The sequence below is a fragment of the Cetorhinus maximus genome, chromosome 18 (assembly GCF_964194155.1).
Source record: "Cetorhinus maximus chromosome 18, sCetMax3.hap1.1, whole genome shotgun sequence".
In the NCBI taxonomy this organism is placed as follows: domain Eukaryota; kingdom Metazoa; phylum Chordata; class Chondrichthyes; order Lamniformes; family Cetorhinidae; genus Cetorhinus; species Cetorhinus maximus.
Window position 1 is genome coordinate 39,527,864 of NC_135896.1, and position 23,199 is coordinate 39,551,062.

Here is a 23,199-nt window from a genome sequence, read left to right on the forward strand (position 1 = left end):
TATTAAAAACATCTCACTCCAATAACTTTGGATACTGCTCGTAGTCTGTTAAAACTACCAGTAAAATTATGAGTTTGAATTGATTTTTTAAAATCACTTTATCCTGTATTCTCATATTAAATAATTTTCACCTATCTATTCCTTTATTCTATTACAAACTACACTTAGTGGTTGATGAGTTTATAGCAAATACAAAACAAAAAGGAGGGCTAATTTGAATTCAATGGAAATTAAAATGAAAATCTGACTGTTTCCATAATGGGCAGCCAAACCCAAACACCCGTTTTATGCTTGGTGGCAAGTTGACCCCAATGTCTTTTGTAATTCAAATCAAAGGGAACAAAATATAATCACTATTCAGTTGTGAACTATAAAAATGTAATATTTCCATTAGCGTTACCAGAAACAAATACCACTTATGTTGTCTGGTGTTTTGCCAAAGCCACATATAAGTAATTTCAATAGTTTTCTTTGAGGGAGCAAAATTGCTGCACGTTATACAACTTTCAAGACTGCATACTAATTGGGTGAAAACTAAACTATACTCTACCTACTCCATTAAAATGCACCGCACATTTCAAGACTACACAAAATGCCGGATTCATTAGAACACTGAAACAATAACAGGACCGCACACTGTTCAAGATTCTGCTTTGCCAAAGTACACAAAAACAGCAGCTCTTGTTTATTTGGGGATGAGAAAACATTAACTTGATGTCTGCAGGTGTTTTGAAAGCAAGGTCAAACTAAGCATTCTTATACTGTAATAACCTTTCTGCAAAAGTTACATTAGTTCAAAGAATACCAAATTTCTTATACTTTACCTTCCCACGGTTTAAATTCCTTTTATTCATTATATGAAGTTTTTGTCCAACTTTCTTACATAGCCAAGAATTCTCTCTTGACTTAATTAAGCTTTGCAGCACCATTGCAACAAAATCCATCATGTGCTTTGCATTAATGATTGAATTTAAAAGAAAAAGTAAAATGGAAAGGGAAAACAAAGAACAGAACAAAAAAGTTCTAGTGAACTGGAATGGAATTCCAAAGGAAAACAGCCTACTGGTATGTCTCTGCACTGGGCTCAAATGGTAATCAGCTTCACTGCATTAGCAGACGTCATTGAGTCCTTGTGATGCGAGAATCAGCAGACATACTTACAACTTTAGCACTGATAAGGTGGCCCAAATAAAACAGGACAGCATTTTCTACTGACAGCAAGGGCATATCGAGTACACTCTTATCTCGGGTACATTTATGAGAAAACCATTTCTCATTGGGTTAAAAATTCTATATGGGAAATTATTGAGCTGACAGTATGCAATTTTCCAGTATGCACTTCAGATGCTGAATGGTTATTCTACTGTTCCAACTCCATAGCATACAATTACATAACCAGACTCTGCACTTCGCCCACTTGGTGTGCAGCTCCAATTTCATAGCAAAATGTGACATATTTTGATGCAACATTTTAGAAGTTAATTTACCTTCTATCTTTAAATATCTACTTTACAGAATTTTATGCTTGTCAAATGCAAATAACTTGCATTATAAAGCATCTTTCAGATAGTAAAATGTCCCAAGGCACTTCACAGGCTCGTTATTAAACAAAATTTGACACCAAGTGCCTTGAAGAAGGAAAGATGGGTAGAGGGGAATTCCAGGGCGTGGCCACCAATGGTGTCATGATTAAAATCAGGGATCAGCAAGAGGCTAGAATTTGAGGAATGCAGATAACTCAAAGAGCTGGAAGGCTAGAGATGGTCAAAGCCATGGAGGGATTCAGATACACAAATGAGAATTTAAAAAAGGTAATTACTCACCCAGGAGCCAATGTAGGTCAGCAAACACAGGAGTGATGGATGAATGGGACTTGGTTGAGTTAGGTTGCAGGTACCAGAGTTTTGGATGACCTCAAATCACTGACAGTTAGTCTGCCGGGGTGTGGGAGAGAGAGAGCACGCAGCTGGAGCCCAAAACACACTATGGTTCACTGCACAGGAATGCGGGTGGAAACTCGCACTCAGATTAAAGGACCAAATTTGTGAGGAGTTAAAATAGGCTGGAAGATTTGTCTAGCTTTAGCTAGAGGGAGAAGTCTCCAAGAAAATTTGCACCGTGAAAGACAAATCTGGAGTTAAAAGTTTTCAAGCTGGGAAAGGAAAAGATCGGAAGTAAACCCTCCAGAGCTAAGAATCATTTTGGACTGATTCTGGAAGAATTGAATGTCTGCTTAAAGGACAGTGTGATGCATACCTGATAGTATTTTCTTTAGTTTGTGTTAAAAGTTCTGTTCTGTAGTTTAAAGAACAAGTTGCCTATAAAAATGTTGAGTTAATAGTGCTTTTAGTGTGTTTGGTACAGTAAACATCCTAAAACGTGAAATCTAATAACATTTTTAGAATGAAGGCACGCTTTGCTTACTTAGTTATGAACTGCATGCCTCACATGTGAAATTAAAATATGCATAAATTATATTGCAAGTCACAAGGTTGCCACTCAGCCATTAGCAAGATTTGAAAAACACTGTAAGGACACTGATTTGTCAGTCATGGAATTAATTTTAAAAAATGTACAAATTACTTTTTCCACTTTTGTGCTATGCTGTTTATATAGGTTCCAGACACAGGTTCAGAAATTTTTCTTGTTCTGACAGTATGCTGGTTTGCAGCAGTCTTTATTTCAGCATAGGTGTACTTGGGATGCTTGTGAACATAATCAAAGTCTAAATACTTGCTTCTCGGACTTGTCTGAGATCAAATCTAGAGGTATAATCAGATTTTCATAAGAGACATAACTATACTATTTGCAAACAACAGGACCTCCACTTGAGCGCGTTTATTGGGCACAAATAATATTTAACACTCACTAGAGAAAGAGGACAAAAAACAGTCCTGGGTCCAATTGCTCAAACTTGAAAATTGTAATAAATGAAATTTCCATGCTCACTAATATGAGGGATCAATGCTGAGGAATGGAAATTTCCTACTTTTTGCAGCGATGTTAAGCATCCACCCACCCTGAAATCAACAACAATCCTGGTCAGATACAGTGTAAAATAAACTCCACACTTGAGGGTACAATATATAACAGTGCTGGGTATACTACTGTATATATAAAATTTACAGTAAGGAATTGCTGTTAAACATAACCATTGGGGAGAGGTGACTATTCCTATAACTAATGGAGATAATTTATGTAAATCAATGTTAAACACACAGACAGACAGACTCAGATGCACAATAGAAGGAAACATGAGTCTCTAGACTTCAGACACACCCACAAACAAACGACACATGGAAGCACGTAGGCCCCTCGCTGCATTATTTAATGTGAACAGGGAGATACGGGGACACAGACAAATTTGTAGTGTTATTCCAAGTTATGGTATACACTGATTTCCACATCACAGTCCTAAAATGTTTTAATTTTTAACCCTATCCTAGCCAAGGACATTATTTCAGTCAAATGTGATTTTTAATTTCCTTCATTGGCACAGATTTTTCTTAGTAGGATTTATACAATAAATGGATTACATAAAATAGAAGGCTATCATATAGCTTTCAGCGAATGCAGTGAATAGTTACATTTGAAAATACCAAGAATCTGGTTAACAAAGTACTTTACTTGTATGCCAAATATGCCATTATTAAAAATCACACAAGTTTGACATATGGCTTGTGAAAGTAATTCACTTCTTCAGATTGCAGCCCTAAACTAAGTTAAACTCTTAATGCAACAGAAACCAAAATGAAGTGCAAGCTCATAAAGCTGTACATTCCTGCTTCATTACAAAAAAGAAATTTCTCACATGAATTCATCCTACTCGCAAATACTGCAACAATTACACACACAACAGATAGATTATTTTACCTAGTTCATAAAACCTTCTGACGTACCAACCTCTCCTACCACTTGTGAAATGTCTGCTTTTTGGGGGCACAATTACAATTCACAGTGAAAGACAAACCAACTTTTAAGGCAAAGTACAGCATATAATATTAACATCACTTCTCGAAGCAAAGTGCAATGAACATTTAAACAACTACTGAAGTTCACATATTACTCTTGTAGGACAGCTATGTAGGACCATCACTTTGAACCCATCAGAATATTAAAATCTGTGAAAAAAATCAAAGCTGAAGAATGTTTGCACTTTTGATATATGAAATGATGTAGGAGCTTAACGTGAAGTTCTGAATTGAGAGAAATATATTAAGTATAATGTAGTTGGAGAAAATTAAGTCAAGCTTGTTGAAAAAAACTAAGCAAGCTGGCCGCATACATTACTGCGAACAACCTATGACTTTGATGTTTTCTGATTTCTACAATATAGTTTTACACACAAGAAAATTATCATGTTCAACCCCTCCACTGACTCAGACTTGTCACGCTGCTCGTCTGACATCTAGTATTGGATAAGTGGAAATTTCCAACTAAATAATAGGAAGCCAGAAGCCGTTGTCTTTAGTTCCCCCCACCCCCGCTTCCTTTTCACCTAGCCGAGAGGAAGTGATCAATTTTCAGGCCTCAGTGTTATTTGCAATAGTGGTGGAAGTGTACAAAAAGAAAGATTGCTCAATATATCCTTCAACCTCCCTCCTTGATATTAAAGGAAAGGGGCATGAAGTACACCATCACAAGAGCAAAGTACTGTTGATGTTGGAAATCAAATAAAAACAAAATGCTGAAAATACTTAGCAGGTCTGGCAGCATCTGTAGAGAGAAAGAAAGAGTCAACACACATGTGAACAGCCAAGTTAGAGATTTTTCCTTCCTGTGAAGACAGAAATCAACTTCATCTCCTCCAACTCTGCAGTGGTCTAAGAATTACAGCTATGAACTGCTAAGACCTAATGGAAAACAAATATACATTAAATGAAATATTAAATTAGAGCTGCATAAAACCAGAATGATTCATTTTAATCAAAATTACCACTGAAGGTGTCACATTAATGTTGAACTGGCACATGATTAGCCATAGATACATTGTCTGGGAGTCACGGAGATTAACTAATCATATAAAATTATAAAATATTATAAACACTAATATTTTCATAAGCTTAAAATCCATACCAGACACTGGTATTGTTTGCTTCCAATAACACTTTTTTTGTATACAAAAAACAGGCATTACAACAATGGAAACAGATATTTGCTAGTCAAAATTTAGTAAGATGCATTTCACATCAAGTGCTTCATAATTCCCAAGTTCATAACCCAGCCCACAAATCATAAGGTGGTATACAACTTTCTTATATTTCAGTAAAAATTAGTGTACTTTGAATTGACACAAAAGTATGATTTAATGCATGAAAACACCAGTGATGTCTCCTTGCCAAATGTTAATGGAAATATTTTCAAAGCATTTTTAATAGCGCTCTTCAAAACTAATCATCTATAAATGCCAAAAAATATTCCTGGTATTACACAAGTGCACAATAATAATACAAGTATGCCATTTTAAGTGTTTATAATAGTACCAAGTAATTCAGCCATCTACTGTACTAATATTCTAATGAAATAAATTTGACAATACACAATATAAAATAATTCCATGTTAGAAGAGATCCATATTTAAATTCCACAACATTCATGAAGATCTATGCAAATATATAAAATTAAAACATTCTGCAATACTGCCAAAAGACAATGTTATAACTATGCAAATAATGCAATAATTTATCTGAACCATGCACAAAATTAGCAGTAACCAACTCTTACCATGAGTACTTAAGCAGAAGTAGTTTGTTTTACATAATTCAGAAATACATTATGGACCATTGAAAGGACGATTAGTTTCCAACTCTCAATGTATGCTAAAAAACTCTAGAACTATACTGCTAAATTTCACACCATCTGGATGAAGACTGCTGTACATACCTAAATGCCAGCATTTACACGTGAAAGCTTAATCCTTGGCATAGTGCCATATTGTGTTCAAGCACATCAATCGTGCAGCAACTAAAACACTGCAACATAATTAACAAGACTCAATTCACTCTCAAACAAGCAGAGTATCTCCAACAGTATGTTACTGCCTCCAAGTGATGAATTGTTCAAATGGTGAAGAAAATGAACCTTCAATCTTAAATTACTGTCATTACACAAAAAGAGTTTTAAAAAGCTACCGAAAGTTGGGTAAGTACATTCAAAATATCAGAAAATGTCTCCTAAACTGTATTGATTGCCATAAAATGTCTACTTAGACAAAGTAAAAACCTCCTGCAGATCAAGGGTCAAAATAATTTTTTTGGGCTCTGAGAAAAAATGTCATCACAGAATTGTTATAGCACAGGTGGAGGCCATTCAGCCTGTCGTGTCTGTGCCAACTCTCTGTTTAGCAATTTACATGGTGCCATTCCTTCACCTTCCTACCACAGCCCTACACATTCTTCCTTTTCAGATAACAACTCAATTCCCTTGAATGCCTCGATTGAACCGGCCTCCACCACACTCTCGGGCAGTGCATTCCAGATCTTAACCACTCACTGGGTAAAAAGATTTTTCCTCATGTCACCAAAACTTCTTTTGCCAATTACCTTAAATCTGCACCCTCTGGTTCTTGATCCTTCCACAAATGGGAACACTTTCTCCCTATCTACTCTGTCCAGACCCTCATGATTTTGAATACTTCTACAAAATCTCCTCTCAAACTTCTCTTCTCCAAGGAAAATGGTCCCAACTTCTCCAATCTATCTTTGTAACTGGAGTTCCTCATCCCTGAGACCATTCTCGTGAATATTTTCTGCACTCTCTCCAATGCCTTCCTATCTTTCCTAAAGTGTGGCATCCAGAACTGGATGCAATACTCCAGCTGAGGCTGAACCAGTGTTCTAAGTAAGTTTAGCATCACTACCTTGCTTTTGTAGTTTTTAAAATTCTTTCATGGGATGTCGGCATCATTGGCTAGGCCAGTATTTATCACCCACCCCTAATTGCCCTTCAGAATGCCATGGTGACTGGCTTCTTGAAGTGCTGCAGTCCATGTGGTGTAGGTACACCCACAGTGCTGTTAGGGAGGTAGAATGCCCCCATTAATAAAGCCTAGGATGCTGCATGCTTTATTAATCGCTCTCTCAAACTGTCCTGCCACCTTCAATGATTTATGCACATATACACAGCTAAGTCCCTTTGCTCCTGCACCCCCTTTAGAATTGTACCTATTTTCTATTGCCTTTCCATGTTCTTAAAATGAATCACATCACATTTCTTTGCACTGAACTCCATCTGCCACCTGTCTGCCCATTCCACCAACTTGTCAATGCCCATTTATATCTGTCCCTGGGGTTCAACCAGTCCAAAAAAAATCCATTAACTATTTCCTGTCATTCAGCCAATTTCGGGTCCGCGTTGCTATACTTTTTTTTATTATTCATTGGATGTGGGCTTCGCTGCCGAACATTTATTGCCCATCCCTAATTCCGTTTAGAGGGCACCACATAAGAGTCAACCACATTGCTGTGGGTTTGGAGTTACATGTAGGTCAGACCACGTAAGGGCAGCAGATTTCCTTCCCTAAAGGACATTAGTGAATCAGATGAGTTTTTACAATCATTGGCAATGGTTTCAGTCATCCTCAGACTTTCAATTCCAGATTTTTATTGAATTCAAATTTCATAGTGGGATTTGAACCGGGTCCCCAGAGCATTACCCAGGAATACTAGTCCACCGACAATACCACTATGCCACCGACTCCCCAGGAGGTTCTTTTCATTCCATCAGCTATAACTTTGTCACAAGTCTGTTGTTTGGCACCTTATCAAATGCCTTTTGGAGGTCCATGTACACTACATCAAAAGCATTGCCCTCATCAACCTTTTCTGTTACCTCATCAAAACAACTCAAGCAAGTTGGTTAAACAGGATTTGCCCTTCACAAATATGTGTTGGCTTTCCTTACTTAACCAGCATTTTCTGAAGTGATTATTAATTTAGTCCCACATTATCATTCCTAGAAGCTTCCCCACCACCAAAGTTAACCTGTAGTTACAGGGCTTAACCTTACACACTTTTTTGAACAAGGTGTAACATTTGCAATTCTCCAGTCCACTGGCACCACCCCTAAGTCTAAGGAAGTTTGGAAAATTATGACCAGTGCCTCCACAATTTCCACTTCACTTCCCTCAGTATCTTGATGCATCTCATCTGGTCCTGGTGCCTTATCAATTCTAAGTACAGACAGCCAATCCAACACCACCTTATCAATTTTAAACCCTTCAAGTATCTGAATTACCTCCTCTTTCACCACAACTTGTGCAACATCTTCCTTGGTAAAGACAGATAAAGTATTCATTTAATAACTCAGCCACGAACCCCTGCCTCCGGGCATAAATGCCACTTTTTCATCCCTGATCAGCCCCACTCCTCCTTTTACTACCCTTTTACTATTTATATGCCTACAGAATCTTTTGGATTCCCTTTTATGTTAGCTGCTGGACACTTTTCTCTATGCTTTTTTATTTGCCCGCTGAACCTTCAATTCAGCTTGATTCTTGGTTATATTGTCCACCTGATGTCTGTCATTAGCACACTTTTTCCTTCTTCAGCTTAGCTATCTCTTCTGTCTTCCAAGAAACTCTGGATTTGTTTGTCCTGACTTTCCACTTCATGGAAATACACATTGTCAGTGCCTGAACTCACTCACTCAAGACAGTCCATTGTTCAGATCAAAAACAAAAATACCTGGAAAAACTTAGCAGCTCTGGCAGCTTCTGCGGAGAGGAGCACAGTTAACGTTTTGAGTCCGAATGACCCTTCAACAGAACTAAGTAAAAATAGAAGAGGTGAAATATAAGCTGGTTTAAGGGGGGGCGGGGTGGGACAAGTTGGATAGAGGGCCAGTGATAGGTGGAGATAAGTCAAAAGATGTCACAGACAAAAGGACAAAGAGGTGTTGAAGGTGGTGATATTATCTAAGGAATGTGCTAATTAATGGCAGAAAGCAGGACAAGCAAGGTACAGATAGCCCTAGTGGGGGTGGGCTGGGGTGAAGGAATCAAAAAAGGCTAAAAGGTAGAGATAAAACAATGGATGGAAATACATTTAAAAATAATGGAAGTAGGTGGGAAAAGAAAAATCTATATAAATTATTGGAAAAAAGGGGGATCGGAAAGAGGGTGGGGATGGAGGAGAGAGTACATGATCTAAAATTGTTGAACTCAATATTCAGTCCGGAAGGCTGTAAAGTGCCTAGTCGGAAGATGAGGTGCTGTTCCTCCAGTTTGCGTTGAGCTTCACTGGAACAATGCAGCAAGCCAAGGATGGACATGTGGGCATGAGAGCAGGGCGGAGTGTTGAAATGGCAAGCGACAGGGAGCTCTGGGTAATGCTTGCGGACAGACCGAAGGTGTTCTGCAAAGCGGTCACCCAGTCTGCGTTTGGTCTCTCCAATGTAGAGGAAACCGCATTGGGAGCAACGAGTGCAGTAGACTAAGTTGAGGGAAGTGCAAGTGAAATGCTGCTTCACTTGAAAGGAGTGTTTGGGCCCTTGGACGGTGAGGAGAGGGGAAGTGAAGGGGCAGGTGTTGCACCTTCTGCGGTTGCATGGGAAGCTGCCATGGGAGGGGGTTGAGATATAGGGGGTGATGGAGGAGTGGACCAGGGTGTCCTGGAGGGAACGATCCCTGCGGAATGCCCCCGGGGTTGGTGAAGGGAAGATGTGTTTGGTGGTGGCATCATGTTGGAGTTGGCGGAAATGGAGGAGGATGATCCTTTGAATGCGGAGGCTGGTGGGGTGATAAGTGAGGACAAGGGGGACCCTATCATGTTTCTGGGAGGGAGAAGAAGGTGTGAGGGCAGATGGGCGGGAGATGGGCCGGACATGGTTGAGGGCCCTGTCAACCACCGTGGGTGGAAAACCTTGGTTAAGGAAGAAGGAGGACATGTCAGAAGAACTGCTTTTGAAAGTGGCATCATCAGAACAGATGCGACGGAGGCGAAGGAACTGAGAGAATAGGATGGCGTCCTTACAGGAAGCGGGGTGTGAGGAGCTGTAGTCGAGGTAGCTGTGGGAGTCGATAGGCTTGTAATAGATATTGGTGGACAGTCTATCACCAGAAATTGAGACAGAGAGGTCAAGGAAGGGAAGTGTCAGAGATGGACCATGTGAAAATGCCTACATCATATCAACAATTTCCAGTTCCCTGGCCCCAACCGCCTCCTCTTCACCACGGACGTCCAATCCCTCTACACCTACATCCCCCACCGGGATGGTCTGATGGCTCTCCGCTTCTTCCTCGAACAGAGGCCCGAACAATCCCCATCCACCACTACTCTCCTCCATCTGGCTGAACTTGTTCTCACACTGAACAATTTCTCCTTAAACTCCTCTTGCTTCCTCCAAATAAAAGGTGTGGCAATGGGTACCCACATGGGCCCCAGCTATGCCTGTCTCTTTATTGGGTATGTGGAACATTCCTTGTTCCAGTCCTACTCTGGCCTTTGCTTCCAATTTCCAACCCTCCATCATTTTCACATGGTCCATCACTGACACTTCCCTTCCCTTCCTTGACCTCTCAGTCTCAATTTCTGGTGATAGACTGTCCACCAATATCCATTACAAGCCTACCGACTCCCACAGCTACCTCGAATACAGCTCCTCACACCCTGCTTCCTGTAAGGACTCCATCCCATTCTCTCAGTTCCTTTGCCTCCGTCACATCTGTTCAGATGATGCCACTTTCAAAAGCAGTTCCTCTGACATGTCCTCCTTCTTCCTTAACTGAGGTTTTCCACCCACGGTGGTTGACAGGGCCCTCAACCGTGTCCGGCCCATCTCCTGCTCATCCGCCCTCACACCTTCTTCTCCCTCCCAGAAACATGATAGGGTCCCCCTTGTCCTCACTTATCACCGCACCAGCCTCCGCATTCAAAGGATCATCCTCTGCCATTTCCGCCAACTCCAGCATGATGTCACCACCAAACACATCTTCCCTTCACCAACCCCGGCGGATCGTTCCCTCCGGGACACCCTGGTCCACTCCTCCATCACCCCCTACACCTCAACCCCCTCCCACGGCACCTTCCCATGCAACCGCAGAAGGTGCAACACCAGCCCCTTTACTTCCCCTCTTCTCACCGTCCAAGGGCCCAAACACTCCTTTCAAGTGAAGCAGCATTTCACTTGCACTTCCCTCAATTTAGTCTACTGCATTCGTTGCTCCCAATGCGGTTTCCTCTACATTGGAGAGACCAAACGCAGACTGGGTGACCGCTTTGCAGAACACCTTCGGTCTGTCCGCAAGCATTACCCAGACCTCCCTGTCGCTCGCCATTTCAACACTCCGCCCTGCTCTCATGCCCACATGTCCGTCCTTGGCTTGCTGCATTGTTCCAGTGAAGCTCAACGCAAACTGGAGGAACAGCACCTCATCTTCCGACTAGGCACTTTACAGCCTTCCGGACTGAATATTGAGTTCAACAATTTTAGATCATGAACTCTCTCCTCCATCCCCACCCCCTTTTCGATTTCACCCCCACCCCCACCCCCACCTTTTTTTTCCAATAATTTATATAGATTTTTCTTTTCCCACCTACTTCCATTATTTTTAAATGTATTTCCATCCATTGTTTTATCTCTACCTTTTAGCCTTTTTTGATTCCTTCACCCCAGCCCACCCCCACTAGGGCTATCTGTACCTTGCTTGTCCTGCTTTCTGCCCTTAATTAGCACATTCCTTAGATAATATCACCACCTTCAACACCTCTTTGTCCTTTTGTCTGTGACATCTTTTGGTCATCTCCACCTATCACTGGCTCTCTATCCAGCTCTACTTGTCTCACCCCCCCTTAAACCAGCTTATATTTCACCTCTCTTCTATTTTTACTTAGTTCTGTTGAAGGGTCATTCGGACTCGAAACGTTAACTGTGTTCCTCTCCGCAGATGCTGCCAGACCTGCTGAGTTTTTCCAGGTATTTTTGTTTTTGTTTTGGATTTCCAGCATACGCAGTTTTTTGCTTTTATCCATTGTTCAGATACCGTTTTGCCTGCCAACCTTTGATTCCAATGATCTGGGCGAGATCCATTCTCACCCCATTGAAGTTGGCTTTTTCAGAGTTAATTATTCTTACTCTGGATTGTTCAGTGTCTTTTCCATAGTCAGCCTAAACCTTATCATGCATTGATCTGTCCCCGAAATTCTCCTCTACTGACACTTTATTCACTTTTCCCACTTCATTCCCAAGAACTAGGTCTAATGGGTATTTCCTCTCTCATTGGACTGAAAATATATTGCTGTAAAAAAATATTTACTGAACACACTGAAGGAACTCTTATCCCTTGCTGCCCTTTACACCACTTCTATCCCAGCCTATATTCAGATAACTAAAGTCTTCCATTACAACCTTCCTATAATTCTTGCACTTTAATTTCCTTGCAAGTTTGTTCCTCAACATCCTTCCCACTAGCTGGTAGCTGATAGACTACACCGAACAATGTAATTGAACCTTTTTTGTTCCTTAGTTCTAGCCAAATAGATTCTGTCCTCGACTCCTTTGGAACATCCTCTCTCTCCAGCACTGCAATGTTATCCTTAAACGGTACAGCAGGTCCTACCTTAAAACTGTAGCTGCATTCCTGAAAAGTGCTACTTTAAGCAAAATGACTTTAAGCGAATCACATTTCCCCATTAAAACCTACGTAAAAGCCATTGCTAGGTTCTGTAGGACCTTTCTCATCACACAAAAACACATTAAAACTTTACACTCTAAGCTGAAATGCTTCATATTGCTAAATTCTTATATTGCTGTATGAAATTACTTTTAAAATAAATTTTAAAATAAGAAGGAAATATGGTAACTTTCTACTTACCTCCCACTCGCTGCCAATCCTGCTTCCTGGACCTCCTGCTCACCACACATCACACTCTGATCCTTCTGGTTTCTGCAGACCCTTCCTCTCACCAACCTTCTGGTTTGTGGCCTCTCCTGCTCTCTAAACCCACCATCTCGATGCTGACCTTCCGATTTGTAGCTTCTCCTGTTCCCTGAATCGCCCTTACACCGATCATTGAGCTCCCCGACTCTCCCATTTCCCTCTCCTGAACCCTCATTCATAGCGAGAGTTCAGGAAAGGGAAGTGGTGAGTGGGAGGTTTGACAAGACGAAGGATGGTAAGAGGGTGAATCGGGGGTGGCAGAAACCACAGGTTGGGGGGTCAGCAGCAAGAGGGTGGGTTAATGATTCTGATTGAGTCACACAGCCCTACATCAGACTGGTTCAAAATGACTTTTAAATGAAAGTTGAGGCTAAACAAGAAAACTGGTCCCATTAACTGACGGACACCAAATCGAAACAACATAAAGCAACGCAATGTTAAAGAGGGAATTACTGTACTGCCACCTCTTCCCCTTTCCTAAACACCTTGTATCCAAGAATATTTAATAACCACATCATAATATGGAAACCTGTGCTTGTATCTCACCAAATGTCCCAGCTTAATTTCTCAAGGGCTACTTTTTTGAATTTCAGGGGCCATTTTTTGGATTTTGCAGGTTCCTTTATTAGGTGATAGAGTCAGTAGTGGCAATATGTCCTGTATTTGTGCTGAAGTTTTTTAGGGTTTTCTCCTTTAGATAGAAAAGATAGCACAAATGACCAATGGAAATATTATAATATTTACACACAGACTCACACACAACACACTTCCCCCTCCCTGACCCCGCCCTATCTACAGTTTGCAGATTATCACCGAATACTGCATTTTACACACCAAATTAAACCAGAGCTACATTTGATATCGCCAAGACACCTTTGAAAACAGAATAAAGTTTTGCTCACCGGTCCCCTGCCTACAGCTCCCCATAGCTCGGTTTGCAGAGTGAAGCTGAGCACACCCCCACCTCAGGCCAGGTGGTATTTTAAACATTAACTAGGGTATTTATAAACCCCTCCCCTGCCCAATACTGCAGAGCAGCAAGTTGGTTTTGGGGGCGGGGAGAACTATTCTGCTGGCTGCTGCCCACGAAGACACTCTCAGTACAAGCAGCTCCCCAGGCCAATTCCTGGCCTCATTACTAGAGGTGATTTTCCAGGGAAAGACTCTCTCCAGCTTTGGCTGTGTTGGAGGCAGAAACCAAGGAGAGGCCGGAGGCCCTGCTCCTGGCCCACACTCCAGCTACCTCTTCCCTTTTTATTATTTTTCTGCTTCTTCTCCCGGAGGATGCTCAGCAGCTGGTCAAAGTGATTGGTGACAGTGCAGCCATGGGACTGGCCAGAGCAGCTGCCCCTCAACCTCCAATCACAGGTTCCTTTCCTCCTGCCCTTGCTGCTCTTCCAATCAGAGAATCTGTCCATGGAAGAACTGGAGCAGCAAGCATGGCAGCGACAGAATCTGTGATTGGAGGTGCAGTTCCTCACAGCTTCTGTCCCTCTCACGTTGGCTGCTCCTTCAATCACAACTCTGCATTATTTTTCCACTCTCACTGACATTTGCGATTTCAATTGTTCAGCCTGTTTGGACTTCAGAGGTAGGTGGGTGGGTGGGTGGGTGGGTTGGGGGGGAGGTTGGAGCTCAAATGTACAGGGGCAACTTCTCTCTCAACATATTGCATTTTTTTCATCCCATCTTTGATTTTTCGCATGCTATTTTGGAGATTGAGGGCAAATTCGGCCACTGCCCCCGTGTATTTTGAGCCCTGCTGCAAAGTCTGCCAATAGCTAGAAATTAGCAAAATTAACCATCTTACCACATATATACAGTTAAGAGCCAAATATGAGGAGAAAGCATTTTCATTTAATTATTTTATTTTTGCCCTGTTGTAGGGGGAAAAATAAACATCTGGCACACAAAGCATCCATTTTGAGAATGGAAGTTCATCATAATTTGGCACACAAATTGTATAACACTGCAATAAAGTTTTTGACAGCACAATACAGCTCAGACAAGACAACACCAAGTTTAGCCAGATATGTTAGTTACAAAATTATGCCAGATATGTCTTTTATGGAACAATATATAATACACTATAATGCATAATGCATCTAAGTAGATATCAATGACCTAACAAACAAATGCATTATTACATCATTGGTAGAGACCTTTAATATCTGAGTGTAATACGTAGCATCCTGGAAACTATAAACTCCCCAGTATTAATCTACCCTAGCATGGTACTTTCTTAATTTGAACCATTTGACAGGAGTTGCACTTACTAAGTCTGGAAGTTAGGAGATGAATTACTACCTAACGGTCTCAAAACATTTTTATGGACAAATAAAACATACCTGCACCCATTTCAAACTGCAAATTTAATAACTGTCCCCTGACAGATAATGCATTTTAACTTTCAGAAACCAAAGCATAAAACAAGGGTTGCAACTCATTCTCCTTTACTTGAAAATCAAATTACAAATAGCCAGGTCTTCAAACATTGTTAATTCATCGAGATCCTGGCTAAACTTTTAAATTCTTATCATTGTTCTTTGAAACAATTTTAATACCTAAAACATTTGCTTTTTGACTGAATTTATCTGAAATAATTTTAAAATTTTAAATATGTGGTTTAAATTAATGCCAGAATACACAATTTACCAACCTCCTTACATAATAAATTTCAATAAATTAAATACAGGAATACACATTCTCTTTAACTTTAAAAGGCTAAGTTTCTTCATGAAGGGGTTAACTTAAAAACATCTTGTAAATGTTAGGAGTCCAGATACCAAAAGTATTCCAGCAATGACACTTCTATCTAAACTACCATCCAACTCCAAGTCATTCAACGCAGAAAGTAGAGGCTAAGGGAACAAAAACATCAACTACAGTTCTTAGGTTTTTCAGATGAGCAATGGATTCAAATTCTTAGACCTCTTTAAAAAAAAACAAAGTGCTGGAAAAATTCAGCAGGTCTGGCAGCATCCGTAGAGAGAGAAACAGAATTAACACATCGAATCCAAGACGATTCTTCCTCTGAACTATTTGGCTAGAGTTGCATTTGTTACGAGTTCTGAAGATACTTCAGAATGTTGGGATCAATATATTCTTCGTGTCTCCACAGATGCTGCCAGACCTGCTGATTTTTTTCCTGCACTATTTTTATTTCAGATCTCCAGCATCCATAGTGTTTTGCTGTTATTTTACTGTAAATCTGGGGTCCCGCTGACTGTGGTTAAGGACAGACATGAATGTGCCAGTTATATATACACTTTTCTGTAGAATCTATGCATGTGTATACATTTAGGTTTTTGATACTCAAATTTTGGGTCTGCTTTAGCTATTTCATCTGGTTCAACTGAAGTGGCCAAATCTACAAAAGGACCATATGTCCCTTATGTTCAGGAGGTTTACCTCTACTGTCCAGTATCTAATTACAGCAAAAACATCCTGCACTGTCATGTCCCTAAGACATAAAAGGGATCATAAAGTTTAAAATCAAGCCTTACTAAAAATGGACTCAATCAAAAGATGGCTGCTACAGGTCACATGACTCAAGATTGTCCACAGCTTCTGAAAATGTCCAAACAGCAATTACAAGCCAAAAGCAACCCTCATCAGTATGGAATCTCACATCTCTCTTTGTGAGGACATTACAACAAACTAAATCAGGGAAATAACAGACAATTGGTCTCTTTAGCCCAACCAAAACAAAGGGAGAGCCCTTTGAAACTCATTATCCCTGCAGAGGCGAGAATAGCCACCATTTATCTCATAAGGCAGCCAATAGATTTGACTAGAGGCACAGAAACTGCTAGTTAACCTTCAATTGCCTCATTAATGAGTCACATCACATGATCCAAGCTTCTGGCCTTTGGAACACTTCTATTATGACATTTTGAGACTCAAGTCAGTCTACCTCCAACCAGCAAGATTCAACAGCAGAACTCCAGGTCGACAAAGCAACTTGCAACAAGTCTTAGCCCCTTAAAGCCTGTTTAGCTGGAAGTCTCTGATTATTGTCTGCCAAGCAGGCCAAGTCTATCTACAGCAATCTTGCTGCATTGCCATCCATTTTAAAGAAATTCTGCACAGCTGCCTTGTGATCATCCCCTTCCCTGGGTTTGAATGTGTGAATAAACTAACCTTCTGTTTTAATCATAAAGAGTTTTATGATTTAAAAATTGGGCTTCATAAACTGAGGGTTTGGGGAAACATGCCACTGCCCATTTTTAAAATCAATTAAAGACACATCTGCTTACGGACAGATAGAGAGAGGATAATGGAGTTCATATCCTATCCATCACACTACCCTAAATGGAGGGCAGACAACATATCTATTTTCCTTTTTTCTGGTCAGTGGTTAGTGTAGTAGGAGGGTTTGGCACATGCAGGGTTAATGTGGAACTGGGAACAGTACCGCCCACACAGTGTTGTAAGGCAGCATATGACCTAGACCTAGGGTCAGTGTGGTGTTGGCCAGAGGTGTGTTATGACCTCAGATGGAAACAGCTCCATGCCTGTACCCTTTACTGTATATTTGTATATAGTTACAAGTAGTTAATAAAGGCTTGCTGTTAACATACAGGAGACGAAGGCGGCTTCTTTGACAGACACGTTCCACAACCAACACCATCCCAACATGGTGGCAGCTGCAGATCAAAAAACCCCATCTTCACAGAAATGCAGAAAGACTACGAAAAGAACATATTCAATGGATTCCGAACTGGTAGAAGCTCCCAAACAAAGCTACAGATGCTGAGAAAATTCACCAGAAAAAGCTCCAGAGAGAAGGGCCTGGAAACTAAGGGCAGAAGTTTTACCTCAGCAGAAGACTCCATTCAATCTCTCTTGGAAGTCCAGCTTCAGCACACAGACTTCCTAGCCTGCAAGGATGAGCCAAATCCTTTTCACTTCCAGGTTGCAGCCAGGCCCGAGAAGCCCTTTTATTAATTCAGTCAGAAGCACCGTTCAGACGAAACCTGTTGCTAATCCTGATTCCCTAACTCCGAGCCTCAAAACGTGGCCTCCAAGTTGAACAGAAAAAAACAAATTATTAACTTACTCAACTCTTGGGAGCCTCGCGACTGTCCGAATCCTTAAACAGCAAGCCTGCGCTTCATTCAAACATCTTGCTCTTCACAACGCTACTCTCACTGATTAAATCAAGCCAGCAGAGGACAACCCAATGCTTCCACTGCAACAGACAGGGCCACTTTGGTAAACTGTGCAAGTCAAACCCCAGCACTGCAGATAGCCCAAAAAAGGTAATCCAGGAGGTCGAGACTGAAAACCCAGAAGACACACAGCCATGCTTCTTGGTTGAGATCAAAGATCGTGGTTCTTCATTTTGCAATGCTGACATCCTGGTAAATGGGCATCAAAAATTTTTTGATTAGATTCAGGTGCCAGTGTCACAGTCCTGTCTGATAAGGAACCATGGCTCAAAGACTTCCCAACTTCAAACAACGGACACTTCGCCTCATGCGGCAGGAGCACTCTGCCTTCCAATCAAGGGTACCCTGCAAGTGACTCAGAGCTACAGGAACAAAACAATCCAAGCGATCCTCTTCATGGTCCACAACCGGAAGACTATTAAGCCGCAATGCCTGTATCGAGCTTAACCTCCTGCAATGAACTGATGAGGTCAACTGGCAAGGGCTTGGCTCTAAATACAGGCAAGAGTTCCTAAAGCTCTTCATGGGACTGGACCACCTGAAAAATGCTTATGGATCACGCTCAGGAGTAATGCCAAGCCAGTGTGCCTTTCCGCTCCACGAAGGGACCCCCCCACCACTTCAAGAAGGAAGTACAGTGGCTGCTGGACAAGATAGTGAACAATCAAACAACCTACCACATGGTGCTCAGGGATGGTCTCAGTCCGAAGACCGAATGGGTCTCTCCGCATCTGCTTGGACCTCAGCCTGCTTAACAAGGCTATAGGCAGGGAGGCCCATCCCATGTCCTCAATGGACGAGAGCCTGACCAAGCTTTCAAGGAACAGAGTGTTTTCCAAACTAGACCCCAGCAGTGGTTTCTAGCAGCTTCCCCTCAATGAGGACTCCTAACTACATTTATCACCCCCCTTTGGCAGATTTTACTTCAACGGTCTGCCCTTTGAGATTATGTTGTCGTCAGAGATGCTCTGATGTCAGACATGCTACAGGGCCTTCAGGGGTTATTTGCCACATGGGGGTGTCTTGGTCCACGGGCTCATCGTGGAAGAGCATGATGAAAGGCTCATGGCAGTCTTGGGGTGGCTACAAGAGACAGAGCTGCTGCTGAATATTAAAATGTGAGTTTACCATGACCTCCATTCAGTTCCTGGGCCACGTCGTCAAAGGAATCACAGCAGACCCACACAAAACAAAGACAATCATCGACTTCCCCTCTCCTTCCTCTGTCCAATGGTAAACCAGCTGGCAAAGTTTTTACTTCACTGGGCACAAGTCATGGAACTGTTGAGACACCTGCTCAAGAAAGACCAAGAGTGGTACTAGGATGCCCATTAAGAGCATGCATTCACTCATGTCAAGGAAATGTTGCTCTCCATCAACATTCTGGCCCAGCCCTGTCCTCCACCATGGTGGCTGATGCTTCATCCACAGGCCTCGGGGCAGTTCTCTTTCAGAAGCAATTTGATGGCAGTGACCCCTCTACTATGCGTCTAGAGGGCTGTTGGACATGGAAACGAAGTATGCCGTCATCAGGAAGGAAGCTCTTGCTGTCACATGTGAGAGGTTTTCTGACTATATCAGCAGCCTCAAGTTCACAATCAAGATGGACCATAACCCACTCCTCTTTTCGTTAAACAAAAGGAGCTTGCAAAAATTCCTCCTTGGATCCAGAGGTTTCACCTACGCCTCATGATATTCGCCTATGAGACCATCTATATCCAGGGCAAAAAAAAGTCAGACAATGGTAGATACGCTTTCAAGGGTCATCGTGGGCCTTCCAACCAAACAGGATGTAGACTTTATCGCAGAGCTGGAGATCTATTCCCAAACCACTATCAGACCTGCCGACAACCAAGACGAGCGTCCAACAGATTGGCCAAGAGCAGCTATGCGATGAAGAGTGTGGCCATATCCGTACTTACTGCCAACAATGGTGGCCTCATCAGAGACCGAGCGGTGGCTCAGCCAAAACGTGGTCGAACAGCAGAGCCACTTTACTGTCATAGATGAACTCTTGGTCAGTCTAGCCTCTCTGTGGGCAGATGTCCTTCAGAAGATACACCAGGGTCAGTGTCATCTGGGCATCACACAGGCCTAGGGCACAGGCCCAACCCACCATCTGATGGCTGGTATCTCCAAAGCAATAGAGACCACCATCACAAATTACCAGGTTTGTGCATTGCACTGCCAGGACCAAAGGGAGCCAATCATTCCCACACAATTTCCCAACAGGCATGGGAAAGGCTGGCCACGGACTTGTTTGACTACAATGGCAAACTCTTCCTAATCATCGTAGACTACTTCTCCAGATGGGTGGAGATAAAGCAACTTCATACGACCACCACAGAGACAGTCATTAAAACCGCTCAGATGTTCGCAAGCCATGGCAACTGGATAGATTCATATCGGATAATGGCCCACAATTCTTGAACAAAGCCATATTCAGCTTCCGCCACCGCGCCAGCTCCCTGAGATACCTGCAAACAGTGAAGCGGAACAAGGGGTTCTTATGGTGAAGGCCCTCCTGAAGAAAAATGAGGACTTCCTCACCGCACTGCTCATTAACAGACCCACCCACTTACAGTGCAGCCTGTCCCCATCCAAGCCCCTGATGGACAGGTAACTTCATATACGAGTCCCGATCCTGCCAAAGAAACTCCTACCAGGGACTACCAGGACATACAAGCAAGAGAGCAGTCCTACAGATAGAAGCAAGCTTCTGCCTACTACAGGCGGCACCACACCAGACACTTGCCACAGCTGCAGCAGAGTGACAAGGTCTGGATCCCTGACTTTGGAAACATGGAATGGTCCTCTGACAGAATGAGAACCAGTCCTGGTCCGGTCTGATTGGCACGCCAGAGGGCAGAGTCAGGCATAACAGGAGTCTCCACCCTCTCCCTAGACAGGCTCCATCCATTGCACAGTGGTGGACTATTGACGAGGGTACACAAATGCCAGTCCAACCTCCAAGCCAACAAGAACCAGAACTAACAGAACCTACTACTCTCCCAATGGAACAGCAAACAAGATGTGGAAGGGTTATAAGGCCTCCAGACTGTGTGAATCTCTAATTTCAAGTACTTGAAGGGGGAGATGGGTACTGAGAATGTTGTTAATGCTAATACTGTAATAGCAATAATGTTAGAATAGCATTAAGGTTGTAACAATAAGGTAAATGCATAAAACTTATACGAATGTAAGAACTGAAGTATCCATGGGATAAAGACTTTGGTGGGGTGGGCTGGGGTGTGTGTAGTAGAAGGGTCTGGCACATACAGGATTAATGTGGGACTGAGTACAGTATGCCCACACAGTGATGTAAGGGGCACATGACCGAGGACTAGGGTCAGTGTGGTGTTGGCCAGAGCTGTGTTAAGACCTAGGATAGAGATAGCTCCATGTCTGTACTCTTCACTGTATATTTGTGTATAGTTACAAGCTGTTAATAAAGACTTGCTGTTAACATACAGAAAACTATGAAAGAGCAAGCTTCTCATGTGGTTTACTCATTTTTTTGTTGCCACTCAGCAAAATGGGACTTGGTTCCTGATCCTTCACTTGCCCGGCAGCAGGTATATTGAAATTACAATCAAAAATATCTCACACCAAAAATAAAACACATGCTGATGCTTACTGGAGAGCCTTGTGACAAGATAATAACTATCCACCAAAGTCAGAGTATAAGGCATCATTTTGGCTCATGTGGTTTGATTATACAACTTATTCTTTGTGGATTCACTTTAAACATGTCTGTGGAAAAAGTTAAAAATTCTGAAATGTCAATCGTCAAATGGTGAACTTTTCTCAGCAGCAAATAATGTTCATGATGCCTCAACCACCAAATCTTGCTAGCCCATCACCTATTCTCACTGACAAATTTGCTCCCTGTCCTTCAAATCTTTGTCTTTGCATTCTTTCATGACCTCACCCCACTGCATCTCTGCAACCTCGTTCTGTTGAAGGGTCATAAGGACTCGAAACGTCGACTCGTTTCTTCTCCGCCGATGCTGCCAGACCTGCTGAGTTTTTCCAGGTAATTCTGTTTTTGTTTTGGATTTCCAGCATCCACAGTAGTTTTTTGTTTTTATCCTTCAGCCTTGTCCTGTCCCACTCCCACCAACCTTTCAAGCCACCTAAGCTCCATTATACACAAATTTCCTAATTAAACTCCAGTTATTTATCTTTAAAAATGCATGCTTTTAAAGATTTCAATCACCTCTTCTGACCCTGCTTCATTGGCCATTTCTTTCATCTATTTTCCCCATTCATCTTTTGAAGGATCTTGGGTTGTTTTGTACATTAAGGATATTGTTTATCTATACAGAGGCATAAGTGGGCAATAAGATTCCCCAGTTAGAAATCCTTACACAAAACCAAAAATATTTTTCAATACATATTCAAACTACACATCAAGAGAAGGTATGCTGAATCTATATAAAGCTCTGGTTCAGCCATAACTAGAGTGCTGTGCCCAGTTCTGGGTCACCGCAGTTTAGGAAGGTTACGTAGGTCCTTGAGAGGGTGCAGAGGAAATTTATCAGAATGGCTCAGAGAGGCTGGGGTTCTTCTCTTTGAAGCAAAGGAGATTGAGGGGAGATTTGATGAAAGGTTTAGATTAGATATGTACTGGTTGGGCAGAATAGCCTGTTTCTGTGCCATATACATCCTATGTAAAAGGTAGACAAAGAAAAGCTGTTCCCATTAGCTTATGGTACAATGACTAGGGGACAAAGATTTAAGGTTTTGGGCAGGAAATACAGAGGGGAATGTAAGGAAAAACTTTTTTTTAAACTCACCAAGTGGTGATGGCCTGGAACTTGCCAACTATGGTGGAAGCAGAGATGAAGAATGATTTTTAAAGTACACTGAATAGGCACTTGAGGGAAATAAACTTAGAGCTAAAGTTGGGGAATGGGACTGATTGGATTGCCCTAGGGAGAGCCAGCATGGGCTCAATGAACCAAATAGCCTCCTTCTGTGCCATTATGACTCTGACTCTACACAAATAAGAACCACAACATGCAGTTTTTTTTTTAAGTACTTAATCTGTGTCCATTGAATTTAACACTCTTCAAAAGCATAACTTTTAGCCTTGCATATAGTACTGTTGCAGTTCAGCATAAAGTGTGGATATGCACAACTAGT

The 23,199-nt window shown here is 41.9% G+C and overlaps 1 protein-coding gene across 6 annotated transcripts in view; it reads right to left on the bottom strand.

Annotated features, from left to right (window-relative positions):
* Positions 1–23,199, bottom strand: part of ppp1r13bb (protein phosphatase 1, regulatory subunit 13Bb) — a 98,049-nt gene that overhangs the window by 71,151 nt on the left and 3,699 nt on the right. For 3 of the 6 annotated variants that reach the window (XM_078562455.1, XM_078562454.1, XM_078562453.1), the window contains exon 1: positions 825–1,084. The exons of 1 other annotated variant lie outside the window; for it this stretch is intronic. In XM_078562455.1, coding sequence (XP_078418581.1) covers positions 825–947 — 123 coding nt within the window. In that variant the 5' untranslated portion in view covers positions 948–1,084. Of the gene's footprint in view, positions 1–824; positions 1,086–23,199 lie in introns of those variants that run through there. 2 more of the 6 variants (XM_078562450.1, XM_078562449.1) reach the window with 1 other exon arrangement.